Source organism: Kwoniella botswanensis, chromosome 1 (assembly GCF_036426115.1).
Source record: "Kwoniella botswanensis chromosome 1, complete sequence".
In the NCBI taxonomy this organism is placed as follows: Eukaryota; Fungi; Basidiomycota; class Tremellomycetes; order Tremellales; family Cryptococcaceae; genus Kwoniella; species Kwoniella botswanensis.
This window is the reverse complement of record NC_088599.1, coordinates 4,698,563-4,710,965: the sequence shown is the minus strand read 5'-3', so window position 1 is coordinate 4,710,965 and position 12,403 is coordinate 4,698,563. Positions and strand designations below refer to the sequence as shown.

General features: G+C 44.9%; 4 protein-coding genes across 4 annotated transcripts; 3 read left to right on the top strand and 1 right to left on the bottom strand.

The window, feature by feature from the left end:
- Positions 1 to 348: 348 nt before the first annotated feature.
- Positions 349 to 3,050, top strand: L199_001801 (uncharacterized protein; the record flags this gene model as incomplete). The annotated part of the gene is made up of 10 exons (XM_064887554.1): positions 349 to 487; positions 546 to 709; positions 776 to 825; positions 883 to 1,079; positions 1,145 to 1,227; positions 1,290 to 1,552; positions 1,612 to 1,798; positions 1,869 to 2,139; positions 2,206 to 2,483; positions 2,553 to 3,050. The coding sequence occupies 10 exons, from the start codon at positions 349 to 351 to the stop codon at positions 3,048 to 3,050; spliced, it is 2,130 nt and encodes a 709-aa protein (XP_064743626.1).
- A 367-nt stretch (positions 3,051 to 3,417) lies between these two features.
- On the bottom strand, positions 3,418 to 7,516 carry L199_001800 (uncharacterized protein; the record flags this gene model as incomplete). Its single annotated transcript, XM_064887553.1, has 11 exons — positions 3,418 to 3,450; positions 3,535 to 3,923; positions 3,993 to 4,161; positions 4,238 to 5,225; positions 5,342 to 5,673; positions 5,735 to 5,890; positions 5,951 to 6,296; positions 6,357 to 6,548; positions 6,607 to 6,743; positions 6,805 to 7,100; positions 7,189 to 7,516. 11 exons carry the CDS (start codon positions 7,514 to 7,516, stop codon positions 3,418 to 3,420), a joined length of 3,366 nt encoding a protein of 1,121 aa, XP_064743625.1.
- A 283-nt stretch (positions 7,517 to 7,799) lies between these two features.
- On the top strand, positions 7,800 to 8,585 carry L199_001799 (V-type ATPase, G subunit; the record flags this gene model as incomplete). Its single annotated transcript, XM_064887552.1, has 4 exons — positions 7,800 to 7,802; positions 7,871 to 7,949; positions 8,031 to 8,131; positions 8,409 to 8,585. The coding sequence occupies 4 exons, from the start codon at positions 7,800 to 7,802 to the stop codon at positions 8,583 to 8,585; spliced, it is 360 nt and encodes a 119-aa protein (XP_064743624.1).
- A 597-nt stretch (positions 8,586 to 9,182) lies between these two features.
- On the top strand, positions 9,183 to 10,641 carry L199_001798 (uncharacterized protein; the record flags this gene model as incomplete). The annotated part of the gene is made up of 6 exons (XM_064887551.1): positions 9,183 to 9,581; positions 9,638 to 9,720; positions 9,804 to 9,833; positions 9,901 to 10,004; positions 10,078 to 10,276; positions 10,494 to 10,641. 6 exons carry the CDS (start codon positions 9,183 to 9,185, stop codon positions 10,639 to 10,641), a joined length of 963 nt encoding a protein of 320 aa, XP_064743623.1.
- Positions 10,642 to 12,403: the final 1,762 nt, after the last annotated feature.

Sequence of the window (12,403 nt, the reverse complement as noted above, 5' to 3'; positions counted from 1 at the left end):
AGCTTTGTATGAAGAATTTTGTATTTTCTTGTCACATCCTGCATGTAACCAATAATCCGTTGCTTCACACGCTGGGAATGTTGTCCTGCTGCGCTGCAAAGACGCCTCTTTCCACGCGGCACCTGTTTCCATGGGACCCGTGCTCCGGTCAGCTGATGGCCGGTTATCGGTCCTTCTGAGACCACCCTCCTCGGCCCTTCTTAATTTACGCTAATCTCTTCATGTCATCCATGAGACATCGCACATCGACATCCCTCACAATGCTCTCGACTGTACTTAAAGGTTGCTGGACTGAGATGTCTACCTTACCGGCCAAACACATACACCCAACAAGCCACATCAGCGACAATGGTACAAGTCAAAATCAACGGCACTGTCAACGGTCATAAGGCTGTCAACGGAGTGAACGGGGTCAATGGGCACGCGAAAGACGATTACAGTAGTATCTTGACTAGGCCTAGACCTCAAGAGACATACGATCTTACTTGTGAGTGCTCTCATCTACACCCCCAAGGATAGCTCACCTGATTTCAGATATTTGTCAGCCATCGAACCTGACTCGTTCTACGGTAAACTTCGTGATCTCTACGCGGAGAAGGTGCTCAAGACTCAGCTTGAGCAACTCAAGAAACAAGGCAGTTACGATGCGTTCAAGTTGAAATGGCATCCAGCGTATGAAGTTCGAAGGCTCTACGGTGGTAAAGCGAGAGTATGTCGAGACGAATGATCCGATGCCAAATGATGCAGATAGAGACTGACGTTGTTGATGTTGCAGACCGATGGTATCCCCCCGTCATTATTCTGGGAATCAGACGTAGGAAAATGGTAAGTTATCTCTTTCGCTTGCGTCCACCAGCTAGCTGATACATGCTTCTGAGTCAGGGTCGAAGCCGCATGTTACTTCCTGTCTTGTCCTGATGCCAAGCGATTTACGCATTATGAAGAATTCGACGGGGCGATTCAAGAATTGGTAGATATGATAGAGAAAGCTCAACAACCTGATGGGTACTTGAATATCTACTTTACAGTAGTGGATAAAGAAGGGAGGTTCAAGAATCTGCGGGATATGCACGAGATGTGTGAGTGTGTCTTTAATCTTTGGGCAATCCTGAGATATACTGATTCGAGATGTGACATTGTGTAGATAATGCTGGTCATCTGTTGGAAGCTGCTTTAGCTCACTATAGATATACTGGATCTCGACAGTTCATCGACGTGATGATCAAGGTATGTCCCTTTGCTTCCTGGTAGCAGGGGATCCAGGAGCGGGACTGACCATATGTTTTCAGAATGTTGATTGCTTCATGCACCATTTCGGTCCAGCCGATAATCAGCTACACGGTTATCCTGGACATCCCGAGCTTGAATTAGCAATGTTGAGGTTATACAACCTGACCCAAGATCATAAACATCTGCAATTCGCCAAGTACCTTCTGGAAGCTAGAGGGGTCAAGAGGGATGATCAAGGTGGAGATACGTATTTCGTATGGGAAGCTAAACATAGAAAAGATGAGATTGTCGCCCCTACAATGGACACTATAGAGGATGTATGGTGAGTAATTTTCTGTCCTCGCAAGCTACCTTGGATTAATCGCTAGTACTTGATGATAGGTATCACCAAGCTCATAAACCTTTACACGATCAAGAAGACGTCCTTGGTCATTCGGTCAGAGCGTTCTACCTATTGACGGCTGCTGCGGACTTGGGCGGATCCTTCTTGAATGACGCAAAGAGGTTATGGTCTGATGCGGTAGATAAGAAGATGTACGTTACCGGTGGTTTTGGAACTGAGCCAAGGGTCAGTATGCTTCTTCCCACAAACTCAAATTCAATAACATATCGTACTCACAGTGCGTGCACATCTACAGATCGAAGGTTTCTCTCGTATCTCTCATCATCTCCCTCAATCAACAGGTGAAGGAGGATGTTACGCTGAGACTTGCGCGTCTATCGCCGTGATGATGACCTCGGAACGAATACTTTCTCACGAGCTCAATGGGAAAGTCAGAGATGTACTGGAACTGTGCCTGTTGAATAACACACTAGGCGGTGGGAGTTTGAAAGGTGATCAATTCAGTTATGCGAACAAGTTGGCAAGTTGGGGAAACGAGGATGTGATCCGACACGATTGGTTCGAAGGTGAGTCTTATCATCTTGCTTCTTATTCAGTATGGAAACTGTTCTGACACAAGTATAAACCCATAGTCTGCTGCTGCCCTGGTAATGTCAGTAGACAACTAGGCATGCTCGGCGGCTATACATGGTCGGTTGACATTGATGAACAACAACGAGACATCAATCTGGACATTTATATTCTCCTTTCTGCCAGACGGAAGATCCCCTTACCCAACGGACAATCGGCTACAGTATCCATGCGCAGCGAGATGCCATGGGAAGGGAAGACTGAATGGGAATTTAACGCTCCGGAAGGCTGGAACTGGAATGTTAGATTACCCAGACCGGAGTATGCTGAAAATGTAAAGGTGAGTGAAGTTCAGCACGCCAAGCCGAACGATCAGCCAATCCACCAATTGACCAAATCGTTGATATAGGTTTCCGAGACTGTTGAAGGCAGAGAATCTGGATTCCTGAATGTATCACTCCCAAATTCCTCTACTCTCACTCAATCATTTGATATGCCCATTCGATTACTTGCACCTCACATCGCCACAGGTCAGGATACCTTGACCGTCGCCCGAGGTCCTATAGTCTATACAGCAGAGACATACGATAATCCCGAGATTGAAGGGGATTACAAGCATTTCGAAGGTGTAGGTATAGCCTCCAACACGACTTTTGAGGAGATCCAAGAGACGATCCATGGTATACCTGTTATAACCCTCCAGGCGAATCAACCTGCTTATGCACTTAACGAAGTGAACCAAGAGCAAGCTTATAGAGTGGTTAGTGGTGAAAATCCAGCAAGATCATGGACGAGATTGAGTAAGGGATTAAAATTCGTTCCTTGGTTTGCGAGGGGTAACAGAGGTGGTGTAGGGCATTTGAGGACAGGATTTTTAAGAGCTGATGAAGTGTTAACTCAAACTTGAGCAAGTTGTGGGAATTCAATCTTGGTGTGTCGATTAAATCGAAATCTTTTCTTCTTCCTGTTCACATCCCGTACCCACGTATGAATCATGTAGAGAAAATGTATTGAGATCATTTCCGATTGTTAGCACAAGCATTATTCAATCATTTCACTATACCATACTCAGGCAGACGAGTTTTTACAAACACGAGCGGTGCTACGATAACGAGTCATGATGATGATAATGCATGAGACTATACTGTACAGACATGCCAATGGAATCTTCTTTCTGACCTTTTGAACATCCAATGCAAGATTCAACATTTGTATGTAGTCTTTTGAAAGATTATTATCACGATATTGTCATTCTTTCCTTCCATTCTCGATCGTTACTCCTGAGCCGGTGTTTCTTCACCGAATATCTATAAAATGCATCATCATTGTTAACAACGTCCATAAGAGAGGGCACGAGTCGTATGGAAAAGAGGAAGGATGGGTGAACTCACCTCCGCTAAAACTTGTTTGTTTCCACCCGGTTTATTCATCACAAAGGTCTTCAACCCATTCTTGATGGATGGTTGTTTCTGTATAACCTCCTTTAACTGTTCTTTAGGTAACTGCAATAACGAACCGAAACTAGCCGGTGAAATGAGTTTGACCAATCTTATAAAACCATCCCAAATCGGTTTATTCTCCCATATCTTCTTGGAAATCAATTTAGGAAGTACATGGTTCGCCACGAAGGGGATGAGTGATTTGTAGGTGGTGACCACCTGAATGATCGTTCGGAGGAATACAACGGGTAATTGAGTGGGTAGGTCGGCGATACGTGACATAGAGTTGGCAAGTATATCGGATCGGAATACCGTTGTCATGGAGAAACATATACCAATCGCTAAAACCAAACATAAAAAAGCAGATCAGTAAATGTATATAGATGAACAACGATATTGGTCAGACCCACCCTCGATGGTATATCTCAATTGACTACTCTCATCCTGATGGATAGCCACCATCAGATCCGCAGGAGTCATCTTGCCCAACATCGACGCGAAAGCCGTGCGTACAAGATCTTTATCGTCAGGATAGGCAAGGAGAGAGACGATTCGCGGAAGTTGTTTCTCTATTTCAGCCTAAGTGAGATTCACAAAGATATCAGCATTCATACACCTTCTCTAATGGCTTTGATTAAAAGAAATGCAAACATACCTTGTCCAAATCGCCCACAACTGACGCCACAAACTTGCCATCCACGTCCTTCTCACTCAACAGACTCTTAATCACGCCAACCAACGCGGGGCTAGATCCATTCTGAGTGAGTAACCCTATAATCCTCATTGATAATCCCTCTGTACCCTTCTTGTACGATTTGAGAATATCAAGCAGTTTTTCGGTAGGTCCCAAACTCTGTATCAAAGGGATAAGTTGAGCTTCAAGGGCATCTTGAATCTCGCTCGAGGGTAAAAGAGGATACAAGGTGAATATCGAATCTAGTAATTCCTGTTTACGTTTGGTTAGGGCGAAACAGAGCTCGACATGTTGTTGGACCGTTTCGGCGGTTATCTCAGAAGGTGATGAAGGTAAGAATTTGGACGTTATAGGTTTTGGTATATCCATACCAACTTCTGCCATCGTGATATCTTCGTCTTTGGGCTTAGGCTCATCTTCAATTTTGATCGTTACACCATCTTCACCTTCCCCTCCATTCTCATTCCCATTCCCATTCTCCGCCTCACCCTCATCTTCACTTTTCTTGCCATTCTTCAATCTCCACAACACTCCCAGAGCGTACTCTACAAGTTTGGGCATCATCGGCGAATCTGGACCCCATTTCCTGACCGTGGTGATTATCGCAGGTACCCTAACTTTCCGTTCGGGATGCGTACAAAGACCTAACAATGTATCTAATGCCAGCTGTCTAGCGGGAGGTCGAGTTTCGATTATATCCCTTAAAGCTAAGAATCCGACCAAGTTCCTATCGGTATCTTGACAGAGATCTTCAAGGAGTTGGGTAAGTTGAGAGGGGATTTCGGGGAGGTCGTTTATAAATGCAAATAACGTCTTATCCTTTGCATCAATTTTGGGCAAGTAGGCGGTGAGAATAGATAGTAGGTTGTCGGTATATGTGGTAGAAGGGGATTTATGTATCTTGGAATTATACCATTCTTCGTTAAGCCATACGGAAGCGAATTTCGAGCTGCATTAAAGTACAAGAGCAAGCAGTAGCACTGGGTCAGCCTCAGTGCATGACATTGATCAAGGAGCTATAGCAATGATTTAGGACTATATTGTCGAATAGAGACCTTGACTCACCGATTCACAAAATCTTCTACGACGAAATCGGCGACTGCCTTTTTCCTTTCCTTATCATTCTCGCCGTTGACCCTAGTAGCAAGTCTAGCAAGAAGTAACATCCACATTTCTTTCGGTTTCACTGCCAGTTTGATCGCATCCGTCTCTATGTCCTCTTGAGCGTCCGGTAAGGTCGATAGATCTGCTCCAGTTGTCCATATACGCTGTAACGCTGTACTCAAAACATAGGTTTTATCTTCGGGATCTAGAGGTTCAGGTGGAGGGAGTGTAAATGATGTGAATGTCAGAGGTATATCTTCTTCTTCGGCAGGTAGCTCATCGTCTCCTTCGAGCTGTCAGGGTGATACGAACTATTAGTTCATATATCGATTACTCCTAAACAATCCAGCTCACAAGTAGATCATCATCATCCAAATCCATATCTAAAGGATTCAACACTTCATCCAACTCTTCTTCTTTTGGTTCTACTTTAGCGATTCCTACGCCCAGTACTGATGCCAACAGAGGTTGAGAATCGGATGTACCTCCGACAATAGCTTTTCTGGCATTCTATAGATGACACCATCAGCATTCGCTTTTTCTTAGTCATTAACATTAGCTTGGACTTACATCGAAAGCATGATTCAGCAATTCCAATGGTACCACATCCAAACCTTGCATGACAGCTTCAATGACATTCTCCACTGGGAAATTCGTCACATCGAATTCAGGTCCTTTACCACTTCCTGATCCAGGTTGAACTCGTAATTCCTCTTGTAACTTGGCCCTCTTCTGAGCCTGTTCGCTCGATTCCGCTTCATTCTCATTCACCTCCATAGCATGTTTACCTGGGGTTTTCGCTTTCCTTCTCTCCCTTCGCATCGATACTTCAGTTGCGAATGCTGATTCCATACGCTGCTTTTGACGGACTAAGGCTTCGTTGAGCCTAGCTGCGAAGTTGGCGAACGGGGGATGGCTAGGATGTCGAAAAATTAGCATCACGCGGTCAGCCAGACGAGGTACACAGAGTACTTACCGTAATAAATGGGACATTACTAATCTCATGGTCTTCTCCACCGCTCTGATCTCCATAGGTTGTCTTCCTGCTGCACCGAGGGCTGAGGGTGTCCAAAGTGTCATGGAGCTTATCAGAGCGTCCGCTATGAGTGGTCGAGATTTACATAAAATAGGCAGGGTATTGATGATCGGATGGAGAAGAGCGGGATCACTACACAATACGAAAGAAGACTAAGCAACATCTCAATATTGGGGTAGATGACACTCACGAGAGAGAATACAGATGCGTGACCAGCTGAGTCAGAAGTGCACTTCCTTCTTCTTCCACCTCATTCACATTCAACGCGCAATCTGGCTGGATCATCGTGAAATTGACATCATTAGGGTTGGTCGCTCTATGCTGGAGCTGTTCTCAAGTATCAGCTACCATGAGATTATGTTTCGTACTTTGTTGAGACTCAGCTCACTCTAGGATCCGCTCCTGCAGCTCTCGTTCCAGCCAATACAACTTTCTGTAAAAACTTCCACGAGACGGCTCTAATACCTATATTGTTTGGTTGAGCATTGGGATCCAGGGCGAAAGTGAGTATCCTCATTTTGGAGGTATTGAACATCTCTACGATCTCGGGTTGTGGTCTAGAGGTAGCTAATAAGCGAAAAAGAAGTGGGTAGATGGTTGAGAATATCGGTATGACCGCTTTGATAGTTGCAATGGAATTGGAGTTTAGGAGTTTGCACAGAGCTTCGAGACATTGTTGGGCGACTGGGATTGTGTAGAAGAAGCGATCAGCTCTGATATTCGACATATCTCATATGCAAGGGAGTAGCATATTCAAGATGGCTAGACTCACCAGTCAACTTGACATCCAATTTCAACCCACTCCTCCCCACAGCCAAAGCAATCATATCCAACGTCCAGAACCTCAACATGGTATCGTCTCCCTCAGAGATCAAACCCAGGAGCTGAGGTACCAGTTCAGGTAGTTTACTGGGGTTCTCCTCGAATCTCCTAGCAGCATCGTTCAGTCCTTCTTGCTGAGCGGTCGATTCGGAAGGTAGAGCAAGTGCCGAAGTCAAGGTGTGCAGAGGATCTCCCGAGGTCGATGTTGAGGAGGAAGAAGGAGCGGGATCATCAGGTAGGAAGTACCCTCCCAGGTCATCCTCTGAGTAGAGTGACATGGTGGACGGGGTGGGGTGGATGGGCAGATGGACAGTAGAGAGATGCGATATATATTTTGATGGACATTTGGTTGAAGGTGAGTGCATCTTCTAGGTGACGAGAAGGCACAATCCGAACAGGCGTGTCACCACCACGTGTTCGTGTGCCTAACAGCCAGGTCAAAGGTGTGAGTGACGCTCTCAGCCGGATGATACGGCGACAGTCTATTCAATGCATCTCAGTGTATATCATACTCCTTCATCTTACATACCACAGATACACCGAGGCATACAATCACTCGCCATGGTAAGCGAGATTGCTCTACTCGGTCAGGAAGGGGATAGGTCGCAAGCTGATTGACTCGCTCATCATAGGCCGCCAACTCGCAAGGTATCCAAACCCTTCTCGAAGCAGAGAAAGAAGCTGCCAAGGTGGTCCAGAAGGCCAGGCAATGTAGGTGACCTCGTCTCAGCTGTAGTACCGCATTGCTCTATATTGGCATTCAGTAGCTGATGACTGAACGTCACTTTGCAGACCGAGTCCAGAAGTTGAAAGATGCCAGATCAGAAGCTGCCAAGGAGATCGAGGCGTACCGTGCTCAAAAGGAGGAAGAGTTTAAGAAGTTTGAAAAGGATGTGAGTTTCTTAGTGTATCACTGGGTTCTTCTCGTTGGAGAAAGTGCTAGGATGGACTTGGTTGTTCCCTCTCCATGCTCCCATCTTGCTACCTAGACTCGACTGTGAGATGTAACATCGCTGACTTTCGATCTCTCTTTCCTCCTTTACCCAATCTCCCTTCCTATGCACCATGCCATCGTCAAATTGATGAACCGTATCATTCCCTCTCTCCATTGATCTCCCTTTGATTAATTCTCTTTCTTGACCCGTAAATATTCATCTCCTACGACATCAGCACACATCGCAAACATCCTCTTCACAATCATCCATCGACAGCAGCACCACCACCCAATTAGCCGACCTCGACAAAGCGGTAGAGAAGAACAAGGCAGAGGTGATCAAGAAGATCGTGGATAGGGTATTACAATCTGATCCTAAGTTACATGCTAATCTGAAGAAGATTGAGGCGTAGACAACCTAGCATGACCGGACGAGGTTGTGTGTTCATTGTAGATTCTTCCGATTCATAAACCCAAACAGAGATGTGATTTGTATTTGCTTTAGATATTCTCATTCTATCTTTTCGCTGAATAGAGATGTGGTGAGGCGAGACAGAGGTTTACCTGTATTGACGGTGATTTGCCGGTACTGGTCGAAGATTGCATAGCGTAATAGAGCAGGTAGCAGATGTAAGACCAATTCGCCTCATGAGATTGTCGCTCTTCATGAGCTTGCTCGCAATGAGCAAGTACAAGGATGAGACCACCTGTATCATAGTCAAGAAGCTTCCTTGTACAGACAGTGCAGGTCGAAATTGATACTACCACTGAAAATGAACGTGTATCGTTTGATGAAGGGATCGGACAAGATGTCAAGATCCCGGTTACGTTACCAAAATACACTTCATCAATGTTCATGTTGTTCACCCTCCCACCTGTCTTACTATCTCATCTTGCTAGATAGCTGGTCCATTGTCCTCCTCGAGAGATTTGCCATCCAAGCCCCCCTCTTACCTATTTGACGTTCTTTATCTTTTCTTGCTTCTTTACTACCGTCAGTTACATGCACAATGTCAAACAATAATAACAACAATACCAACCTCCTCTCAATCCTCACATCCCTGTTCAAACTCTGTTGCGGATCCACATCCGAACCATCTCCTCCCCAACAACAGCAGCAACAACAAGGTTATCAAGCATATCCAGGACAATATCAACAACAGCAACAGGCTTATCCACCTCAACAACAACCTAGTTGGGCTAATGTCGCTGGTGGACAAGGTCAACAGGGGTACCAGCAATATCATCCCAATCAACAGCAGCAAAACTACCAACATCAACAGCAGCAATATCCTCCCATCCAACAGCAGCAGCAACATCAGCAGCAACAATGGCAAGCTAACGGTCATGGTTTGAGTAAACCTCATTCACCTCCTGGAGGCGTCGTTGGTCCACACCATCCTGCTCAGGTGAGTATGGATCAAATTATGACATTCCACACACTTGAGTATTGACATGAACTCAGAACCAAGATCAAGTCAACGCTACGAACCAACGATACACGGATTTGAGGGATCGAGCAAGGAAGGAAGGTGATGAAGCTCATCGGTGGGTTGATCATACCCATACTTTTTTCAATAGAACAGATATAGGGAAAACGAAATGATATGCTGATATCTTTCTATATGTAGATGTTTTGCAGAATCTCAAGCGGCTTATCAGTAAGTAGACCATCCATAATAATCGTACAGAGTCGTTCAACGACTGACTTGTTGACGATACTCGTAGATCAGGAGACGGTGCTCGAGCTCACGAATTATCAGTACAAGGTAAATCTCATCAAAGGAGACAGGATGAATTGGATGATGAAGCCAGTGCATGGATATTCAATGGTACGTAAACATGACCAGACTCGTCAAAAAATTATTGTATTTGCTCATCTTCTCATCTTCACCTGCAACGTAGAAAACAACAAATCCTCTCCTTCCGATACGATCGATCTTCACGGTCTATACGTCAAAGAAGCTATCGAACGTGTCGAATCCGCCATTACTACCTCTCAGCGTAATGGGTCCGACGAGCTGAGAGTGATAGTAGGTAAAGGTATTCATTCTCAGGGGGGTAAGGCGAAGATCAAACCTGCAGTGGAAGGATTGATGGTGAAGTGAGTTGAAGAGTATTTCTTGAAGTTTCTTCAATCTCAACTCCAAAGGAACAGACCACCCATCATCTAGACGGGAAGTTCAGGTGCAATCAATTGATTGGTTTCAAGTGCTATCATCAATGATTCGACCGTTGATCAAGGAATGTTATCCTATCCATAGAATATTTGTTGGATAGACCACTGGACGTCAGATAACAAGCTAACACCTCTAACACAGGTACAACCTAACAGCCCATGTGGACCCTTCCAACGCCGGTGTGCTCATCGTAGATCTACAAGGCCGAACGGGCGGACAGAGATCAAGGGATGCCGGTGGATTGGTGGATGAGTTGGACAAGGACGATGAGGGATGTAAGATCATGTAAACTGTAATTTAGGACTGAAATCTGATCGTCAGTCGTGCTACGGTTGGAGAGGAACATAGGATCCGAATGTGTCTTCTGATGGGACACGAGACAATAGGAATAGAGAAGGATAGACATTAGACATAGGATATACAATTTGACTTATATTTTTTGGGGGTCTTGCCAATGTAATCTTCACTTGCGGTGCTTGCATCAGAAGGTCTGTTGGACGGATACTGCACCGAGGATAGGCGTTTGTCCGAACCGAAGTGAAGAGCAATCGAAGCTCGAACATACATCCAACTGAGAGGAAAGATAGGTCACTGATTCACGGCTTAGAAACAGAAACTGTGTGATCCAAAGACAACTCATACCGTAGTCCAATTAATTCAGGCATGCTTCGTTGTAAGCTAGTCGATCTCTCAGCTACGCAGGGACACTCTGATAAGGACAAAAGTGATATCATCAATATCTGTACCCTTCTTTTTATCAGGGTCGATACAGTTTAATTATACGTGAATGGCTTGTCCACTGAGAATTTCGAGGTTCTCTCTCTGTCAGATTATTTACATGTCGAGCTGAGTCTTTTGCATCGATTATTTCATACCGCCACACCCTCGATTTTATGGATATTTTAGGTGATCGAGTATGTCTGATATCATGAAGCTGAGGCTTGCAGTAGAATCTCACCCATCGTTACGTTATATGTTTTGATACACGTCTGCCGAAAACTCAAGCTCGATAGAATGTAACAGCTTATTCCGAAGAGAATCAAAAGAATCAAAATTTGCTGTTTTGTTTCTCTTCGGGTTTCAAAGAACCGTTATTGACGACTAACTGTTTGGTATCTGATACAACGGTGATTGCTGCCAGCTACTTTACGTTTTAGACCCGATTTGATCCGATGGCGCAAAGCACTGCACCGGCGGCATTGAAAAACTTACTTTTTCACTTTGAACCTGAATGACCAAATCGGTCAATCTTCAGATTGTGGTGGAGGGGGCAGTGGTTTTGATTTCATCCTTTGCATCCTTTGGGGAAGGGAGAAGAAGAGAGGGTGATGTACTGTACTGTGCAGCAGAGTGCCGTATTCGGTTCTGTGCTTATACCTCGTGACCGCGTATGCATGTCAAGCGAGTGGTAATAGACGGAAAGATCTGCGAACTGCAAACCATAAGCAGGTGACTTATGCGGTATGGTATGGCATGGTATGTATGGTATCAGACTGACTCTGTCATCATATGTCTACATGTCTAACTTATATACGGCGGTCCGACTGAGATTTGCAAAAGAGAAATAGGAATTACCGAATATGGTGAAATACCCATACAATCCGGTTATATACCTTGTAGCAACTGCCACTCTCACCCCATCCCAATTCTAATCCTGCTTCTAATCACATTACGATTGCATATTAACAAGTTACATTACACTTTTACCCTCAATACTACCCTACCACCCTGCTACCCTGTTACTACACCGACACCATCAGATTTGACACCACCAAGAACTGACCATCAATCAAATCATCTCCCATCCACATCCACATCCATATCCATATCCATATCCACCACCACTCATGACAGACACAAGACAACGATAACCCCACCATCCAGACTCAAGTATACAGTACGATCAGTGAACACAGCTTTGCATATACCACTGTAGCCGTAGCCGTATAAGGGAACGCTCATCTCGTCAATTTAATCAGATTGGTCATCAGTTAAAAACGAGCAAAACCCCACTTGCCGCTGTGGATCATTCTTCATCTTTGTCTCCGATT